At 42.6% G+C, this 16,729-nt stretch overlaps 1 protein-coding gene across 3 annotated transcripts in view; it reads left to right on the top strand.

Annotated features, from left to right (window-relative positions):
* Positions 1-16,729, top strand: part of dcaf17 (ddb1 and cul4 associated factor 17) — a 70,250-nt gene that overhangs the window by 34,286 nt on the left and 19,235 nt on the right. For all 3 annotated transcript variants that reach the window (XM_068035349.1, XM_068035348.1, XM_068035347.1), the window contains 4 exons: positions 6,697-6,804; positions 8,053-8,158; positions 8,254-8,396; positions 15,375-15,484. In XM_068035349.1, coding sequence (XP_067891450.1) covers positions 6,697-6,804; positions 8,053-8,158; positions 8,254-8,396; positions 15,375-15,484 — 467 coding nt within the window. The remainder of the gene's footprint in view (positions 1-6,696; positions 6,805-8,052; positions 8,159-8,253; positions 8,397-15,374; positions 15,485-16,729) is intronic.

Raw genomic sequence — 16,729 nt, 5'->3', positions numbered from 1 at the left:
GCATCACCTTTTAAAATACCCCACAGCATCGAACCTGTCTGGGTACTTCAGCTGTAAGTTATGGACTGACTCGATAGGGTTATTTCTAACATTTTCTTCCACCAATGGTGCATTGTTGATTTTGTGTATGGTCACAATATTGAGCTCACTACTCGTATAATCTCGCTACCAAACCGAAGCTGCAGGCATATCAGTTCTGCAATACTGTTAATTCCTTCAGAAGGAAATTCAACCCATAGTAAACCAAGTAGGAACCTGGACCATTTGTGTCTACCAGGTAGAAAACTTGCAATGACCATGTAGGCTTGGCATAGCTGCATTTTAATGTCAGTATACCGATACAGTGGATTGGTGACCCGTTTTAAGCTGTCAACCTGGCTGTCATAGGCTGTACATTGACTTCCATCGGTCAAGATATATGTCTTTTAAGATTCTTAATGGCAGAATGTTGCCACTAGCTCTGGTGTCTATCTTGGCTTTGATCGTGTGTTTGCCATACTTGTTTGAACAAATGATGTTGATTATAACAAAAGCCTTTAGCTGCATGACCCATTCCATGCATTGTGCCACATTAACGGTGTGAAAAGCCTGCTGGCTTTCACGATAAAGAGCTTTCTTCACAGCATCTTCCACCTGGTCTGTCCTATTACCAACCTCATGTATGTGTCTGTGCTTGCATTGACTTCTGGCGCAGTCCTTGTTGCTGCCAGTACGCTGCGCACACTTTTTATTTGACTATGGCTTTTTGTAGCCTCTGACTGCACTGTCATAGCCAGATTTCCTGCACTGACATGCCCAATGCTCTTTCAAGCCACGCACCTTGCAGCAGTCTTGAAATGCTGGTTAATTCTGTGGCTGGTGTAGGAGACTGGATCATCCATAGGATTTATTCTGTTTTGGTGCCTTGACCACTTCGCAAATATCCGTAGACACACCCAATGCTTGCATGTGCTGCCTACCTGCCTTCATATTTCTTGCCATCTTTCAACAAGGTGTCGATATCATGCCCTTTTTTTCCAGAAGGTCTCTCTGGAAGGTTTCGATTGATGTTGAGGCTATGACGAGCTCCATGATCCTCTCTGACAACTCGGCTTCAGAGAAATCACAGTCTCTGCCCTTGTCATGGCATTGGCTTACAGACTGACCAGTTGACTTCTTCGGCTGTGGTCTGAATGCCATTAATTCTAACTAGTGTATCCTGAACTTCACCTTCACGCAGAGTAGATCTTCTAGTGTGTTCCAGAGCTTTACCGGTTCTTTTTGATCCTTATCAGATAGACCTGATGTGTTAATTTGATTGAGTCCCACGTTTCCGTTGACTATTTTAATCTTCACTGCCTGTCTGTCAGGTTCAGTGACAGATAGATCCAAGAAACATAGCTCCATTCTCTGGCGCAAAAGTTTGAATTCGGATAAGACATCTGTGACCTTCCAATTCATGACTGGAAATTTAATAGTCATCATCTGATGCACCTTGCTTATCAAGGTTCCTACTTGGTTTACTATGGGTTGAATTTCCTTCCAAAGGAAATATTAACAGTATTGCAGAACTGATGTGCCTGCAGCTTGGGTTTCGCCACCCCAGCCTGGGGCTCTGTATTGCTGTGTCCTGAATCGCGTACTTTTTCTTTTGGCTCTGCCCATGAACCTGATTTCCGCGGGGCCCACACCACAATGCCCCAATGGCTTCACAACCTTTCAGCCCAATTCTGAAGTGACTGGAAATCTTTACTGACCACCATCCGGTTATCCCCTAGTCAGTTACTCACTGTTTTCTTGTTACTGATCCTTGAGGGTACTTCTACTCCCCGGTGTCATTTCTGTAGTGCTACTGTAGCATACCGCTCGTGTTGTCCCAATTTATTCTTTGTGACCTTTGGACTGTCTCCTCTCCGTGACCTCTGCAATGAAGCGACTCCGATCTTACTTTTGCAAGTGGTCTTTGAAAACACACAGCTGCTGCTATGTTGTGAATTTCAAAAACACACCTCTGCCATCATATTGTGTTACTTGTTCCTTCACACAAGTGCACCAATCACACACTGATGAATAGTAACAAATACATTAGGTGCTATTATTATTGAAGATTAACAACACTATATCCAAGTAGAGAAGAGCTCCTTATGCATGTATTACTAGGGATCAACACAACTCCAACTCCTTTGTCACATGCCTGCAGTGATGATGCGCATTCACTATTTACATGTTCCCCTAAAGTGATATCACAACAGGTACAATGGCTGTGGCCTCTTTCTGTACAGCACAGCTAGTAAATTAAGTGAGTGCAGTAGATTGCCACTGGAAACCTGCCGGCATTTAAAAGCCCTCTGAAACGCCGAGTTTTTTAAAGCTTTTAACGTGGTCCTCTTCCAAGAGGGCTTTCGGGGCACATAATAGTCTTTTCTGGCAGAGGTCAACATCCCCGTTAGATGGTCACTGTTTCGTTACAGTTTTGGCCTTCAGGTGAGCACCCCAGGTGCATCTTTGACTGTGTGGACAGCTGCCAGTGCTGTTCAAATTAAGGGACTGAGCCAACTTTGGAGGTCCTGAGTGGCTGCATTCTAGCTCTTATACCAGGATACAGAACTCTGTGGATTTTCAACATTGTAGGACCTATATGTTACTAGCACTCGGAAAAGGGCAAGTTACTCATGGCTGGTCAGTGCGGATGTCTAAAGGGCAACTCTGTATTTTACTAACCCCAGAGAATTCTTTGAAGAGGTAACAAAAAAGATAAAAAGAATGCAGTGGATGCGGTTTATTAGGACTTTCAAACAGCATTATAATTACTATATACAAATTGAAACCTTATGAATTAATGGAATAGTATCAAAGGTAGCTGGTTTATTTTTATTTAGAGATACAGCACTGAAACAGGCCCTTTGGCCCACCGATTCTGTGCCGACCAACAACCACCCATTTATACTAACCCTGCAGTAATCCCATATTCCCTATCACCTCCCTACACTAGGGGCAATTTACAATGGCCAATTTACCTATCACCTGCAAGTCTTTTGGATGTGGGAGGAAACCGGAGCACCCGGCGAAAACCCACACAGACACAGGGAGAACCCAGAATCGAACCTGGGTCCCTGGAGCTGTGAGGTTGCGGTACTAACCACTGTGCCGCCCATACTGGTTGTATTGCAAATTGTAATCAAGGCCATGACAGAGGCTACATAAGGACATAGGTAGACAAGCAGAATGGACAGATCACTTGCAGATGCAATTCAATCCAAAAGATATAAAGTTACACATTTTGGAAGAATAGGGAAATAAAAAGATACTTTAAATAGTAAGATTTCAAATAAAGTAGAAGAGCCTTGGTGTACAGATAAACATTAAAGTTGGCATCGCATAAAAAGGAAAATGTACTTGCAAGCGTGGAATACAAAAGCAAGAAGTTAATATTGAACTTGTACAAGAACTTATCTCTGCCAGAGTTAGAGGGCTGTGTATGTTTGCATATCCTATTATAGGAAGGATATAAAAGCAATGGGAAAAGGGCAATGCAGATTCAGTATGATACTATCGAGGATGCGGCATTACCGTTATGAAGAGAGAATTGAAAAGTTAGGGTTTTTTTCCACTGAAGCTGTGAAAGGGTTACCTGAGGAGATTTTTAGGATTAAGAAGGGTTATTGTTATGATCCCCTTAGGGACCGTTAACTGGGAATTCAACTTTCTGTTTTTAAATTATTACTGAATTAAGTTGTTACTGAAAAAATTACGGCACAAGATTTCATGTTAAAACCAAAATTTTTACTGTACAAGAGTTAAACAAAGCAAAACACTACTTACTTAACACTACAATTTGAAAACATTTATACTTTCAACTTTTGGATTAAGGGAGGCTTCAGGGTAATTTGGACAAGTTGAGTGAGTGGGCAGATGCAGTATAATGTGGATGAATGTGAATTTATCCACTTTGGTAGCAAAAACAGGAAGGCAGATTATTATCTGAACGGCTATAAACTGAGAGAGGGGAATAGGCAACGAGACTAGCGTGTTCTCGTACATCAGCCGCTGAAGGTAAGCATGCAGGTCCAACAGGCGGTAAAAAGGACAAATGGTATGTTGGCCTTCATAGTGAGAGGATTCAAGTACAGGAGCAGGGATGTCTTGCTGCAATTATACAGGGCCTTGGTGAGGCCACACCTGGAATATTGTGTGCAGTTTTGGTCTCCTTATCTGAGGAAGGATGTTCTTGCTATCGAGGGAGTGCAGCGAAGGTTTACCAGACTGATTCCTGGGATGGCGAGACTGATGTATGAGGAGCGATTGAGTCGGTTAAGATTATATTGGCTGGAGTTCAGAAGAGTGAGGAGGGATCTCATAGAAACATGTAAAATTCTAACAGGACTTGACAGGGTAGATGCAGGAAGGATGTTCTCAATGGTGGGGGAGTCCAGAACCAGGGGTCATAGTCTAAGGATATGGGGTAAACCTTTCAGGACTGAGATGAGGAGAAATGTCTTCACCCAGAGAGTGGTGAGTCTGTGGAGTTCACTACCACAGAAAGCAGTTGAGGCCAAAACATTGTATGTTTTCAAGAAGGAGTTAGATATAGCTCTTGGGGCTAAAGGGATCAAAGGATATGGGGGGAAAGCGGGAACAGGCTACTGATTTGGATGATCAGCCATGATCATCATTAATGGTGGAGCAGGCTCGAAGGGCCGAATGGCCTACTCCTATTTTTTATGTTTCTATGTTAAAATCTTACTTGAAGACATATTCTATAAACTCTCAATCTCAACAAAACACCCCCGTTTGACTGTTACTTGCACCCCAAGAGTTCCCTCATACTTTACAGGATTTGATTTTTGATTTAGATTTGATTTAGAGATACAACACTGAAACAGGCCCTTCGGCCCACCAAGTCTGTGCCGACCATTAGCCACCCATTTATACTAATCCTACACTAATCCCATATTCCTACCACATCCTCACCTGTTCCTATATTCCCCTACCACCTACCTATACTTGGGGCAATTTATAATGGCCAATTTACCTATCAACCTGCAAGTCTTTGGCATGTGGGAGGAAACCGGAGCACCCGGAGGAAACCCACGCAGACACAGGGAGAACTTGCAAACTCCACACAGGCAGTACCCAGAATTGAACCCGGGTCACTGGAGCTGTGAGGCTGCGGTGCTAACCACTGCGCCACTGTGGATCTCGGCAGTTTGTTTACTTCTCCTGCGACTAGTCTAAAGTTTACCACGGCTGTTAGGAATTCACTTTTCCTTAATTTCTCAACTGTCTTCCAAGGTATGAGATTTCCTGGGAATTCTCCCACTAGTATCCGCTAGGCAATCCTCCAGTTCTCTTCCAACACCTCCCGAATCTGGACTTCCCACCTTGAGCATAGGCATGCCTCAAAACAGAAACACCCCAATACCCTATGGCCTCTTTACTCCTGAACCCAGCTGACTTCCAAAAGCCAACTGCTTTCTCTGTGACCAACTGCCTGTCTGTGTCCAACAGCTTTCCCAGAGCCACTGCCTGTCAGCAAGCACACAGATCAAAACACAAACAGGCATCCCTTGCATTATCTATCTCCATAGCAAGTGGTACACGTGGGATGGCCCAGATACCAATTTAATTATTTCCAATTCCAAACCTTCCCTTCGTTCTTGGAAATCATATGAATAATTTAAACCCCTGATTGAGGCAGCTGCAGACACACCAGCTCCATCACAAAGTTCAGAGAGGTTCCCATTTTGCTGGAGTTTTCATACTTCCCAATATGACCTTACTAAATAAACATGGGCCACCCTTTGATTTGTAACCACCCCAGGTTTGTTTGCCAGCTTCTCAAACCAGGTGTTCTAACTTTTCTTGCATTAAAAAAAAAAATTCCCAAATTAAAAGTTACCTCTAGAAAATTATTACACACCATGAATTAGATGATCGTAACACTATGATGAGATAAATAGTGAGAGATTATTTCTACTGGTCTACGAGATGGTAATGAAAGAGCACAATTTTGTTTTATTCTTTCATGGGATGTGGGCGTTGTTGACAAGGCCAGCATTTGTTGCCCATCCCTAATTGCCCTTGAGCACTGATTGGCTTTCTAGGCCATTTCAGAGTGCAGTTAAGAGTCAACCACATTGCTGTGCGTCTCGAGTCACATGTAGATCAGACCAGGCAAGAACAGCAGATTTCCTTCCCTGAAGGACATTAGTGAACCAGTAGGGTTTTTACTATAATCAATGACAGTTTCAAGGCACTGTTACTGAGACTAGCTTTCAATACCAGATTTTTAATATCTATTTTAATTTATTAATTATTTGAATTAAAATTCCAACAGCTGCCACGGTTAGAAAAAATCTTCTCACGTGTAGAGTATACAAACTGACAGATCAATAGGGTGAAAGGCCTGTCTCAGTGGTGTAGCATTCTTCTATTGTAGCTGTTAAAAATGTGTGACTGAATAATTTATTTAAACTGTTTCAGAAGTGTGGTGGGTTATATTTATACTTGGATACTATATTTTTCCAAATATTTGTGGTCAAAATTGGGGGTTGCATATACACTTTGGGAAGTATCGTCCTAGAATTAAAATTGTTTCAATTAAAATTAAATATAAAAATGAATTAGGATAGAGTTCAAATAGAATGCCAAGATGTACTACTCGTACTAATGTAATTTGTTAGACTGTTTTTAAATATGGTATTCCTCATCTCCTAGATTTTTGGAAACAATGTAACCGACGCCACTATTTCGCAGGGTTTACTCATTGTGACGTACAGCATGGGGTTGGTCAAGCTTTACAGTTTTCAGTGGATTATTGAGAAGGTAAAATGTATACTGAACAGTGCTGAATCTGTTGGACAAGAAGCCTGTTAATGAGAACAGCTCTGGTATGCAAATCAGTACCATTATTCAATTTTGCTTATTGCTGAAGTTGTCAAGTATGGTGATTTCAACAGAGGAAAAGTGAAGTTGATTGACTTTTGCTTGAAAAGCTGAAAAGTTCTAGAAGTATAGTGAGGTATTTAAGTATCGTAGATCAAGGGTGGGTTAAACAAACATAAACAAATACTCCTCTGAATTGGACTTTGGAATGGGAAGTACTTTCCAAGGAGAAAAATTAGACGTGCCAAAGAGATGAAACTTAGGTTTTAATGAGAAAGAGTAGATGAGGATAGGATGCCTGAAGATGGAAATTGACAACATCTGAGGAGATATGACATTTTGCATAATTACAGGCTAATCCCATTAGAATGCCAGATGTTTCTTTGATTTAATGTCTTATTGGAAGGATGTCACCTCTGACTTTGCAGTACTCCCTTTGTAATGCACTGGAGTGTCAACCTAGATTATGTGCATCAAATCCTGAAGTTCAGCTTGAACCAAGAGGCAAATATGCTACCAATTTAGCCAAGTTGTCATAGTATGATGATGTCTGATTCCTTTCACCTTTAACCTTAAGTTCTTCCTGTATTTTATTGCCACTACAATGGTTCTTCTCTGTTTCTTTCCAAATTACAAATATGATTCTATCTTTTCTTTCTCCCTAATTTTTCACCATATTAAAATCTGCACTGTTTCTTACACCTTCGATAATTCTATCCTGCAATTTTTAGACCTTTAAAATTTAAGCTAGGCATGCTAAACAATCTTGATGGTATCCTGTACTATGAGACTTGTCCTTTACCATAGATTCTCAATAATTTAAAAATCCCAATGCAGTAGAAAACATAAAGAATAAATTTGAACCTACGCAAAACAAAGCATTAACAGAGAGACTACTAACCATTGTAATTTTCATTACTTCTTAGGAAGTTATTTACGGAGCATGGTTATGTTGCCTTGTGTATTGTTTTGACTTAAGTGGTTTATAGTTTGTATTCCTTGAATAAAAGCTATAAGAAATCTGTTATCCGAATAATGTGCACAACTGTTTTGTAAAATTATTGTTAGATGGTACAATGTTTTTTTTGAAAACATACAACAGTCTCAAATGCAGAATATTGAAGTATTTAACACTGTAGTCTGAAATGTTCTTTAAGCATAAATATCAACATGCTTGTCTTTACACAGTTTACACAGAAAAAATATATTCTTGGACAAAACTGTGAATGGAACAATACAACTGGAATTGTGGGTGCAGCTCCATTTGGAATTCCGTGTAATATTAAAATAACAGGTATTTTTACGCAAAATCTTGTTATTTTTATTATCTAGAATTAGGATGCATTAGTAGCTGCCTATTAATGTAAACTTAAAACTTTATTTTCGCAGATTGTCCACCTGTTCTATTTGAGGTTTCTTGTCTTAAAAGTGCATTGCAGATTGGAGGACACCCCTGGCATTACATCATTACTCCTAATAAGCGGAACCAGGAAGGCACCTACCATATTTATTCTTTAAAGGATAAAGAGCTGGTAATGTATCACAGCTCTTCTGAATACTTCTTGTGCAACATGGCTTAGCAGTTGGGCAGTACATAGAGTAATTCCTAATATTTGCCTTCAAACAACCATGGAACCATAGAGGTTTAAAGAACAGATTCAGTTCACCTTGTTTCTTCTGGCTCTTTACTGGAGCAATCCAAAACTAATACTACTGCTTTCTCCCTTTAGCCTTGCATCCAACTTGCTTAAAGGATGCAGTGGCCTCTGCCTCAACCATTCTCTGTGGCAAAGCATTGCTTGCTCAAACATCCCTCTGAGTAAATACAATTCTCCTAACCTGTTCCTCCCTCTTGGTGAGAATTTTAAATTGATGACCCCCTAGTCAATGGGAAAGATTTTGTGCTGCCCTTGGAGGCAGGCACGGAGGTGGAGGGACAAACAAAATGGCAGGGGCTGCCGTTGCCAATGTTGCCCAGACCCCCTGCCATTTTGTCTGGGATGGGGAAGGGTGAGGACAGCTTTCTCACCCCAGGCCAATTGAAGCCCTTAAGTGGCCAATTAATGGTCACTTAAAGGCCTCTGCGCACCTCCATCTCAATTTTGTAGAAATGGAAGGGCCTGCTGCCGCGGGAAGGCGCTGCCAGATAAAGCTTGATGGCTTAGCGGGGTCGTGGGTGGGAGTCCCTCCTTTTGGGAGCAATCCAGGGCCCCGGAGGGCCTCCAAGCAGCGACCCACCTCACCCTCATCAACATCCACACCACCACCCCGACGCCTGACTGGCCCTGGCACCTCGACCCCCCCCCTCTCTCAGGGTCTTCATCACTTTTCTCCATTCGTAGGTACTTCAGGGCCTGCAGTACCAGCAGTGGCCATTGCTGCCAGTGGCATTGCTGGTACTGCAAAGCTGCTGACGTTCCGATCGGCCGGCAGCTCTGGAGGTGGGAGCTCGTCCCTTAAAGGGGCGGCGGCCACAGTGGCGGGCACTTAATAGTCTGCCCACTGTTACATTGCAATGTCGGCCCAATGGAGGGCCGAGTTGGGTTCTCCCCCTGCCTTCCGGCCTGCCGCCAAGACCCTCCACTAAAATCTGGTCCAATGATTCCCCAACCAGAGGAAATAGTCTTTCACTATTTATTTTATCAAAACTCTACATAATTTTAAAAATCTCTACTTTATCTCCTCGACCTTCTTTGTGCCATTGGAAATAGTCCCAGTATCTCAGGTCTGTGCTCACTGCTGTAATTTCCCATTCCTAGCATAATCCCAGTGAATTTAAATTGCATACTCTCTAGGGCTTTCGAGAATGGGATGCCCCCAAATCACACACAGCTCTCTTTGTATAAATTCATCATTACTCTTCATTGTTGTACTATATGCTCCTGTTTCTAAAACATGAAGTTCTGATGAACTTTTGTCATAACGTGCACTGTCAGAGAATTATATATTTGAATCCCCCAGTCTCTAGGTTCATCTACGCTGTTCAGTGTCTTTCCATTAAGTCATAGAGAGATACAGCACTGAAACAGGCCCTTCGGCCCACCGAGTCTGTGCCGACCAACAACCACCCATTTATACTAATCCTGCATTAATCCCATCTTCCCTACCACACCCCCCCCCCCATTCTCCCACCACCTACCTACACTAGGGGCAATTTACAATGGCCAATTTACCTATCAACCTGCAAGTCTTTGGCTGTGGGAGGAAACCGGAGCACCCGGCGGACACCCACGCGGTCACAGGGAGAACTTGCAAACTCCGCACAGTCCGTACCCAGAACCGAACCCGGGTTGCTGGAGCTGTAAGGCTGCGGTGCTAACCACTGCGCCACTGTGCCGCCCAAAGTGTATACTTCCATTCCTTGGTTTTCTTCCCAAAATGTATGATGTGTCACAACCATTTTAGATTGCATTTTCCTCTTGTCTGCCCTTTTTGCCAACATCTCTGCCTTCTTGAAAGCTTTTGCATTTCCATTTACTGTGTAACAAATCTTCTACTTTTGTGTTAGCAATTTTGCGATTGTGTTCCCTATACCAAATCCAAAAGTGGACCCAGAACTAACCCTGGATTACACCACTTCCGACCTTCTCCAATCCAAGCAAAATCCACTTGTTTCAACTTTTTGACCTGAATTTTACTGGCCCCATAGAGACGGGGTTGGAGGCGGGGTACAGGTGGAGGGGCCAGGAACATAGGGGGAAGCTCCCTAGCGCATTCCTGCCTCTGGGGGCCTTTCTCAGGGAGTGCTGGAACTGGGTCAGCTGCCTGCTCCATGGAGGTGAGCAGCCAATTAGTACAACTAATGGACCCACTTAGGGACCATTTTGCACAAGTGCTGGTAGTTTACCGATATTGGAGTGGTCTCCTGCCATGGCGGCAGACCAGGGAGCCATCGGACTTAAAGGCTCCATGCCTCAAAGACGGCCGCGGAGGTGAAATGCTGCAGCCCTGCCTGTAAATAATCCAGCGGAGGGATTTCTCTTCCAGCCCAATGGGTCTACTGGCTTGGGGCCTCTTTAATTTATCACTCCTGTGTCAGCAGCCAAGGGCATCTCCATGTTGAGGCAGTCTCGTCCTGCCTGCCTGCCTGTTTCAGCAGCGCCCACCTCTCCCAGTGGGGCTACTGGCCTGTTATCACTTCGGGCCCTCTTGATTGGGCCTGCAGCATCTGGAGCCTGCCTGCCTGCCGTCCTTAATAGAATGGTGAGCACGGAGGTGGTCAATTAGGAGGCCACCTCCTGGAAGGTTGCACCGGTGGGCATGCTGAGAACATGGTCTGACTCAGGCCCAACGTCAGGGTCCCAACACCCGCCAGAAAATTCATCCCTTTATTTCCTGTCTGGCAACTAACTTTCCATCCAGGATACTAAATTTACTCATATGCCTGAATTCTATTTTATTTTAACAAGCTCCTTGTGAAACACCTTTTGAAAATCTATATATACCGCCGCTCTATTCCTTTTATCTAGTCAGTTATTTCTTCAAGGTAAGCTACAGGAAATGTCATGTGTTTCACAATTCTTAGTGTGAAAAACCCACAGATTGTTGAGCTTCCAAGTTCTACGGAATAAAATTCTGGAAAAATAATTGTAATTCTTTATCGTATTGCAGTATTCTATATTCTGCTAAGTGATGACAAACTTTGACTAAAAGGAAGTTACTTCTAATTGTTTTGATTCTAGCAATTAAATCAAGATGTATTCTTTTCCCTCATCTGTCTTCTCAAATATAGTAGAGATGCACACTCTGTCCCCCTTCACCTAATTGTACTGCTAGCTTGTGGAAGTGGTAATATACTATGTATCTGCTAGTTCAGTACTACTTTTCAGCACCGATGTGAATGGGGAACCAGAGTCGTAGAGCCCATTTACAAAGCTCTTGGGTGTTGCCTTCAAACTATTTTAAATCTAAGATATGTATGTTACGGACAGAATTGAGAGAGACTGAAACCCCAGTTCATTTCCCTTTACTGACCATAATCAGTGTGTTTTTGAAAAGGAAGATGTGTGTGTTTCTTAACCCCTGAGTGTGTGACCAACTTGAATAACCAGCAGCACGCTTTTCATGGGTTTAAATAAAGAGGATTATTTTTATTCACACGTTAAACCCAAAAGTCTAACACTACGTCACTCAGTCAGCCCTCGCACACACACTTGAGAAAGAAAGTCATTAAAAAGGATAATGCACTTTTACAAATTGCAAACAAAAGAATAGTTCATAAGTCACGTGATTTGGCTCATCTTGGGGAAAAAGGAATGCGTTGCGGGCTTGCTGAAGAAGGCATTTTCATTTCTGAAGTATAGTTAGATGGATAGAAAAAGTATGGCACTGAAGGAGGCCATTCAGCCCATCGTGTCTGTACCGGCCGAAAAAAAACTAGCTGCCCCATCTAATCCCACCTTCCAGCACCTGGTCCATAGCCTCGCAGGTGACAGCACTTCAGCTGCATGTCCAGGTACTTTTTAAATGAGTCGAGGGTTTCTGCCTCCACCACCGTTCCTAGCAGTGAATTCCAGACTCCCACCACCCTCTGGGTGAAAAAGTTTTTCCTCATATCCCCTCTAATTCTTCTACCAATCATCTTAAATCTGTGCCCCGTAGTAAGTGACCTCTCCACTAGGGGAAGCAGGTCCTTCCTGTCTACTCTATCTAGGCCCCTTATAATTTTGTACACGTCAATTAAGTCACCCCTGAGCCTCCTCTGTTCTAAGGAAAACGACTCCAGCCTATCCAATCTTTCCTCATAGCTGCAACTTTCAAGCCCTGGCAACATTCTTGTAAATCTCCTCTGTACTCTCTCCAGGGCAATTATGTCCTTCCTGTAATGTGGTGACCAGAACTGTACGCAATACTCCAGCTGCGGCCTAACCAGCATTTTATACAGTTCCTGCATTATATCCCTGCTTTTGTATTCTATATCTCAGCCAATAAAGAAAAGCATTCCATATGCCTTCTTCACCACTCTATCTACTTGTCTTGCTACCTTCAGGGACCTGTGGACATGCACTCCAAGATCTCTCACTTCTTCTACCCCTCTCAATATCTTCCCGTTTATTGTGTAGTCCCTCGCTTTGTTTGCCCTCCCCAAATGCATTACCTCACACTTCTCTGGATTGAATTCCATTTACCACTTTTCTGCTCACTCAACCAAACCATTGATATAATTCTGGAGTCTACAACTATCCTCTTCACTATCAACTACACGGCCAATGTTTGTCTCATCTGCAAATTTCCCTGTCATGCCTCCCACATTTAAGACCAAATCATTAAAATACCATAAACAGCAAGGGACCCAACACTGAGCCCTTTGGAACGCCACTGGAAACTGCTTTCCATTTGCAAAAACATCCGTTGACGACTACTCTTTGTTTCCTGTCACTGAGCCAATTTTGGATCCAACCTGCCACATTCCCCTGTATCCCATGGGCTTTCATTTTACTGACCAATCTGCCACGCGGGACCTTGTCAAATGCCTTACAAAAATCCATGTAGACCACATCCACCGCACTACCCTCATCAATCCTCCTTGTTACTTCCTCAAAAAATTCAATCAAGTTAGTAAGACAACCTTAACAAATCCATGCTGACTATTCCTGATTCATCCGTGTCTTTCTAAGTGGCAGTTTATCCTGTCCCTCAGAATTGATTCTAATAATTTACCCACCACCGAGGTCAGACTTACCGGTCTATAATTATTTGGCCTATCTCTCGCACCCTTTTTAAACAATAGTATAACGTTCACAGACCTCCAGTCCTCTGGCACCTCGCCCGTGTCCAGTGAGGATCTGAAGATAATCCTCAGTGCATCCACTATTTCCTCCCTGGCTTCCTTTAACAATCTGGGATGCAATCCATCCGGCCTTGGCGATTTATCCACTTTCAAGGATTTCAGACCCTCTAGTACTTCCTCTCTCATTATGCTTATTGTATCTAATATTTCACACTCCTCCTCTTTAACTACAATGTCGGCATCAACCCTCTTTGTGAAGACAGAGACAAAAAACTCATTAAGAACCCTGCCCACATCTTCTGCATCCATGCATAAGTTCCCTTGTACATCTCTGATTGGCCCTACCTTTTCCTTACTTATCCTCTCGCTCTTAATGTACTGATAAAACATCGTCGGGTTTTCCTTGATTTTACCTGCCAATAATTTTTCATGTCCTCTCTTTGCTTTTCAAATTTCCTTTTTTATTTTACCCCTGCACTTTCTATACTCCTCTAGGCTTTCTAAAGTATTACGTTTTTTGTGATCGTCATAAGCTTTCTTTTTCTGCTTTAACTTACCCTGTAAGCTTCTAGATAACCAGAGGGCTGTAGATTTGGCAGTACCACCTTTTATCTTTGTGGGGACATACCTACACTGTGCCTGTAGTATCTTGCTTTTGAATGCCTCCCACTGGTTTGACACTGATTTTCCTTCAAGTAGCTACATCCAGTGCACTTTCGCCAGCGCACCTCTCAGTTTTGTAAAATTTGCCTTCCTCCAATTTAGAACTTTTACTCCTGTTTTAGCTTTGATATCCAGAGTCGTGTATCAAAGTCATTGCAGGATTCTCTTGAAGAGGTGAATTTTCAGCAGGTCATGAAGTTAGTTGCTTGTAGACTTCTTATTAGGAGGTTGTTTTTCTGTATTGGTGGACTTGAAAAGGAACAGGCTCGGAGACCTTAAGATGTTACAGCCTCCAGTTCGTGTAAGGCATGATGGTACTGCCTTGTCTGTTTGCAGTTTGTTACTTTTTGGAGTCTGCATTTTAAAAGATTTTTAAAAGGAGACCAACATGGCTACCCCACCATGTGACTTCTCTCAGTTTCTTTTCCAAATATGGTGGGGGTCTAGGTTGATTAACCCCATCCTGGTGCGGTACTTATGGCAGAACCTGCCTCTCAAGGATTGGCCTTAACAGCCATTAGCAAAGGTGCACAAAGAGAAGATACCCAACCTAAATGGATTGCTTGCTGCGTGTCCATCATCTTTCTTAGGTGGAAGGTTGCTAACCAACCAGTTTATTGTTGTAAGACATTCATTCTGAGGAGTGTGAAGACAATCACATTCTTTGTTTCAGGAGAAACCCATTCAATTCACGAATGTCGCCTGATGGTTTCAGGATGGGCATTGATGACACCTCTTAGTCTGGAAGGTATTCTTTTGTCCTTTCAGACAGTGAGTCAGTTTTTGAATACACAGGTCAGGTCGACTGACCTTTGGCAGCCATCTTTGCAGCCCATGTCCACTTTTAATGTCCATTTTAAACAAAAGGAAAATTCAGTTCCAGAAGATGCTATGCTGTATATAGTCCATGTTTAAAGTTATGAATAGGACATGCCTCTACTGGGCATGACACACAGCACAGTGAGAAAACTGCAGGCAAAAATGTTTTATTGTTAACCACACTGATTACAATAATACTAACTGCAATGTCATAATTTCAGTGTGTATTCTGACATTGCTTTTTTTGACTGAACCTTATGAGGGATATAAACTGTCAATTGCACTTTTGTCCAATTAGGCAGAGAATGGAATTCAGGAGATGCAATGTTGTTCATTAGACACTGATTGGATATATTTCCATCCAGATGATTCCGGAAGGATCATGCATATCGGACCGACGCAAATTAAGTAAGTTTATATAATTAGTTGCAGCCCTCATCAGCAAGTGGACTGGCTATGTTTAGAAGAGGCCCTGCATTTTCCTTCCAAAATACCACCCTGTCCTTGTAATTTGAGCAGCGGGTGAAGCTAGCTGTTTCACTCTGCGCCTATGCAGTAGCAACACATGGTGTTAGCCACTAACAGGATGCTGCCGTCGAGCCAAAAAGACGTCCTGCCTATCACACAAATATGTAATGTGATATATGAATTTCAATGCCAGTGTGATGCTAGTTATATAGGCCGTACGTTCCAAAGACTGGCGAATTGTATCAAACAACATGTCCCTTCCGTTGTTCGCAACAGGCAAGGTACAAGCCGTGCCAACCAGCCCATGCTTGCAAAACACAAAACACAGTGTCCAACATTAGATGTGATTCCGCGATTGGACAACATTTGCTAAATAATCCTCAGTGTGCTAAGAATTACGCTGACAACCAATTAAAAATTTTCAGTAGGGCTCACAGTGTGGCGCATTTGCGCATACTGGAAGCTACATATATTAATACACAGGGCCCTGTTCTTTGCAGACAGAAAGAACATGTACAAACATTGCGCCTGTTTCAGCTAAACAAAATAAGTGACAGCCATTCGCTGGTTCATTCCTCAGGGCAATGCCTTGACCAATCAGAGTCCAGCTGCCTGATTTAAATTTGAAACAAGGCTTGGCAGTTAACTGTCAGTTATCGTAAACAGGTGCGTTCTCCATGAGAATGCCTCTACCAATCAGAGTTCACTTGCCAACCGATCAGCACTCTCTTCTCATACAGTATAAAGTAGTTTTCCCTTACATTGGTATTCTTGCGGATTGTCCTGATGAGTGCAAGATGAAAAGCTTTGGCAATATTCTCTATTTTCAGCAATACTCAAGTTCTGTACTACCAAATGACGATTTATTTGTAAATTTAGAATAATTGAGATGTGAGACTAAATAAATGTCATTAGATAGATGGGGAGAATCAAGTCTTCAGGCAAGTTTCCAGATTTCACAAGCGAGATATCCAAAGATGAAAAATGTAAGATAAACTGAAGCCAAACTATAAGTAGGCCTATGTACTATTACAGCCAGCCACAGTCAAAATTAACTAGGAATAAGAAGCACATTTTTAGCTCGTTTCACCAGAGGAAAATAACAGGAAAAGGTACTGCCAGCAGCAGGAACATTTTGAAGAAAAAGCAAGACAGAGGGTGTTATATGTCATCACTTTGTTTTAG

The sequence above is a fragment of the Heterodontus francisci genome, chromosome 7 (assembly GCF_036365525.1).
Source record: "Heterodontus francisci isolate sHetFra1 chromosome 7, sHetFra1.hap1, whole genome shotgun sequence".
NCBI lineage: Eukaryota > Metazoa > Chordata > Chondrichthyes > Heterodontiformes > Heterodontidae > Heterodontus > Heterodontus francisci.
Note: the sequence above shows the minus strand (reverse complement) of the source record. Positions and strands in the feature narration are given on the sequence as shown.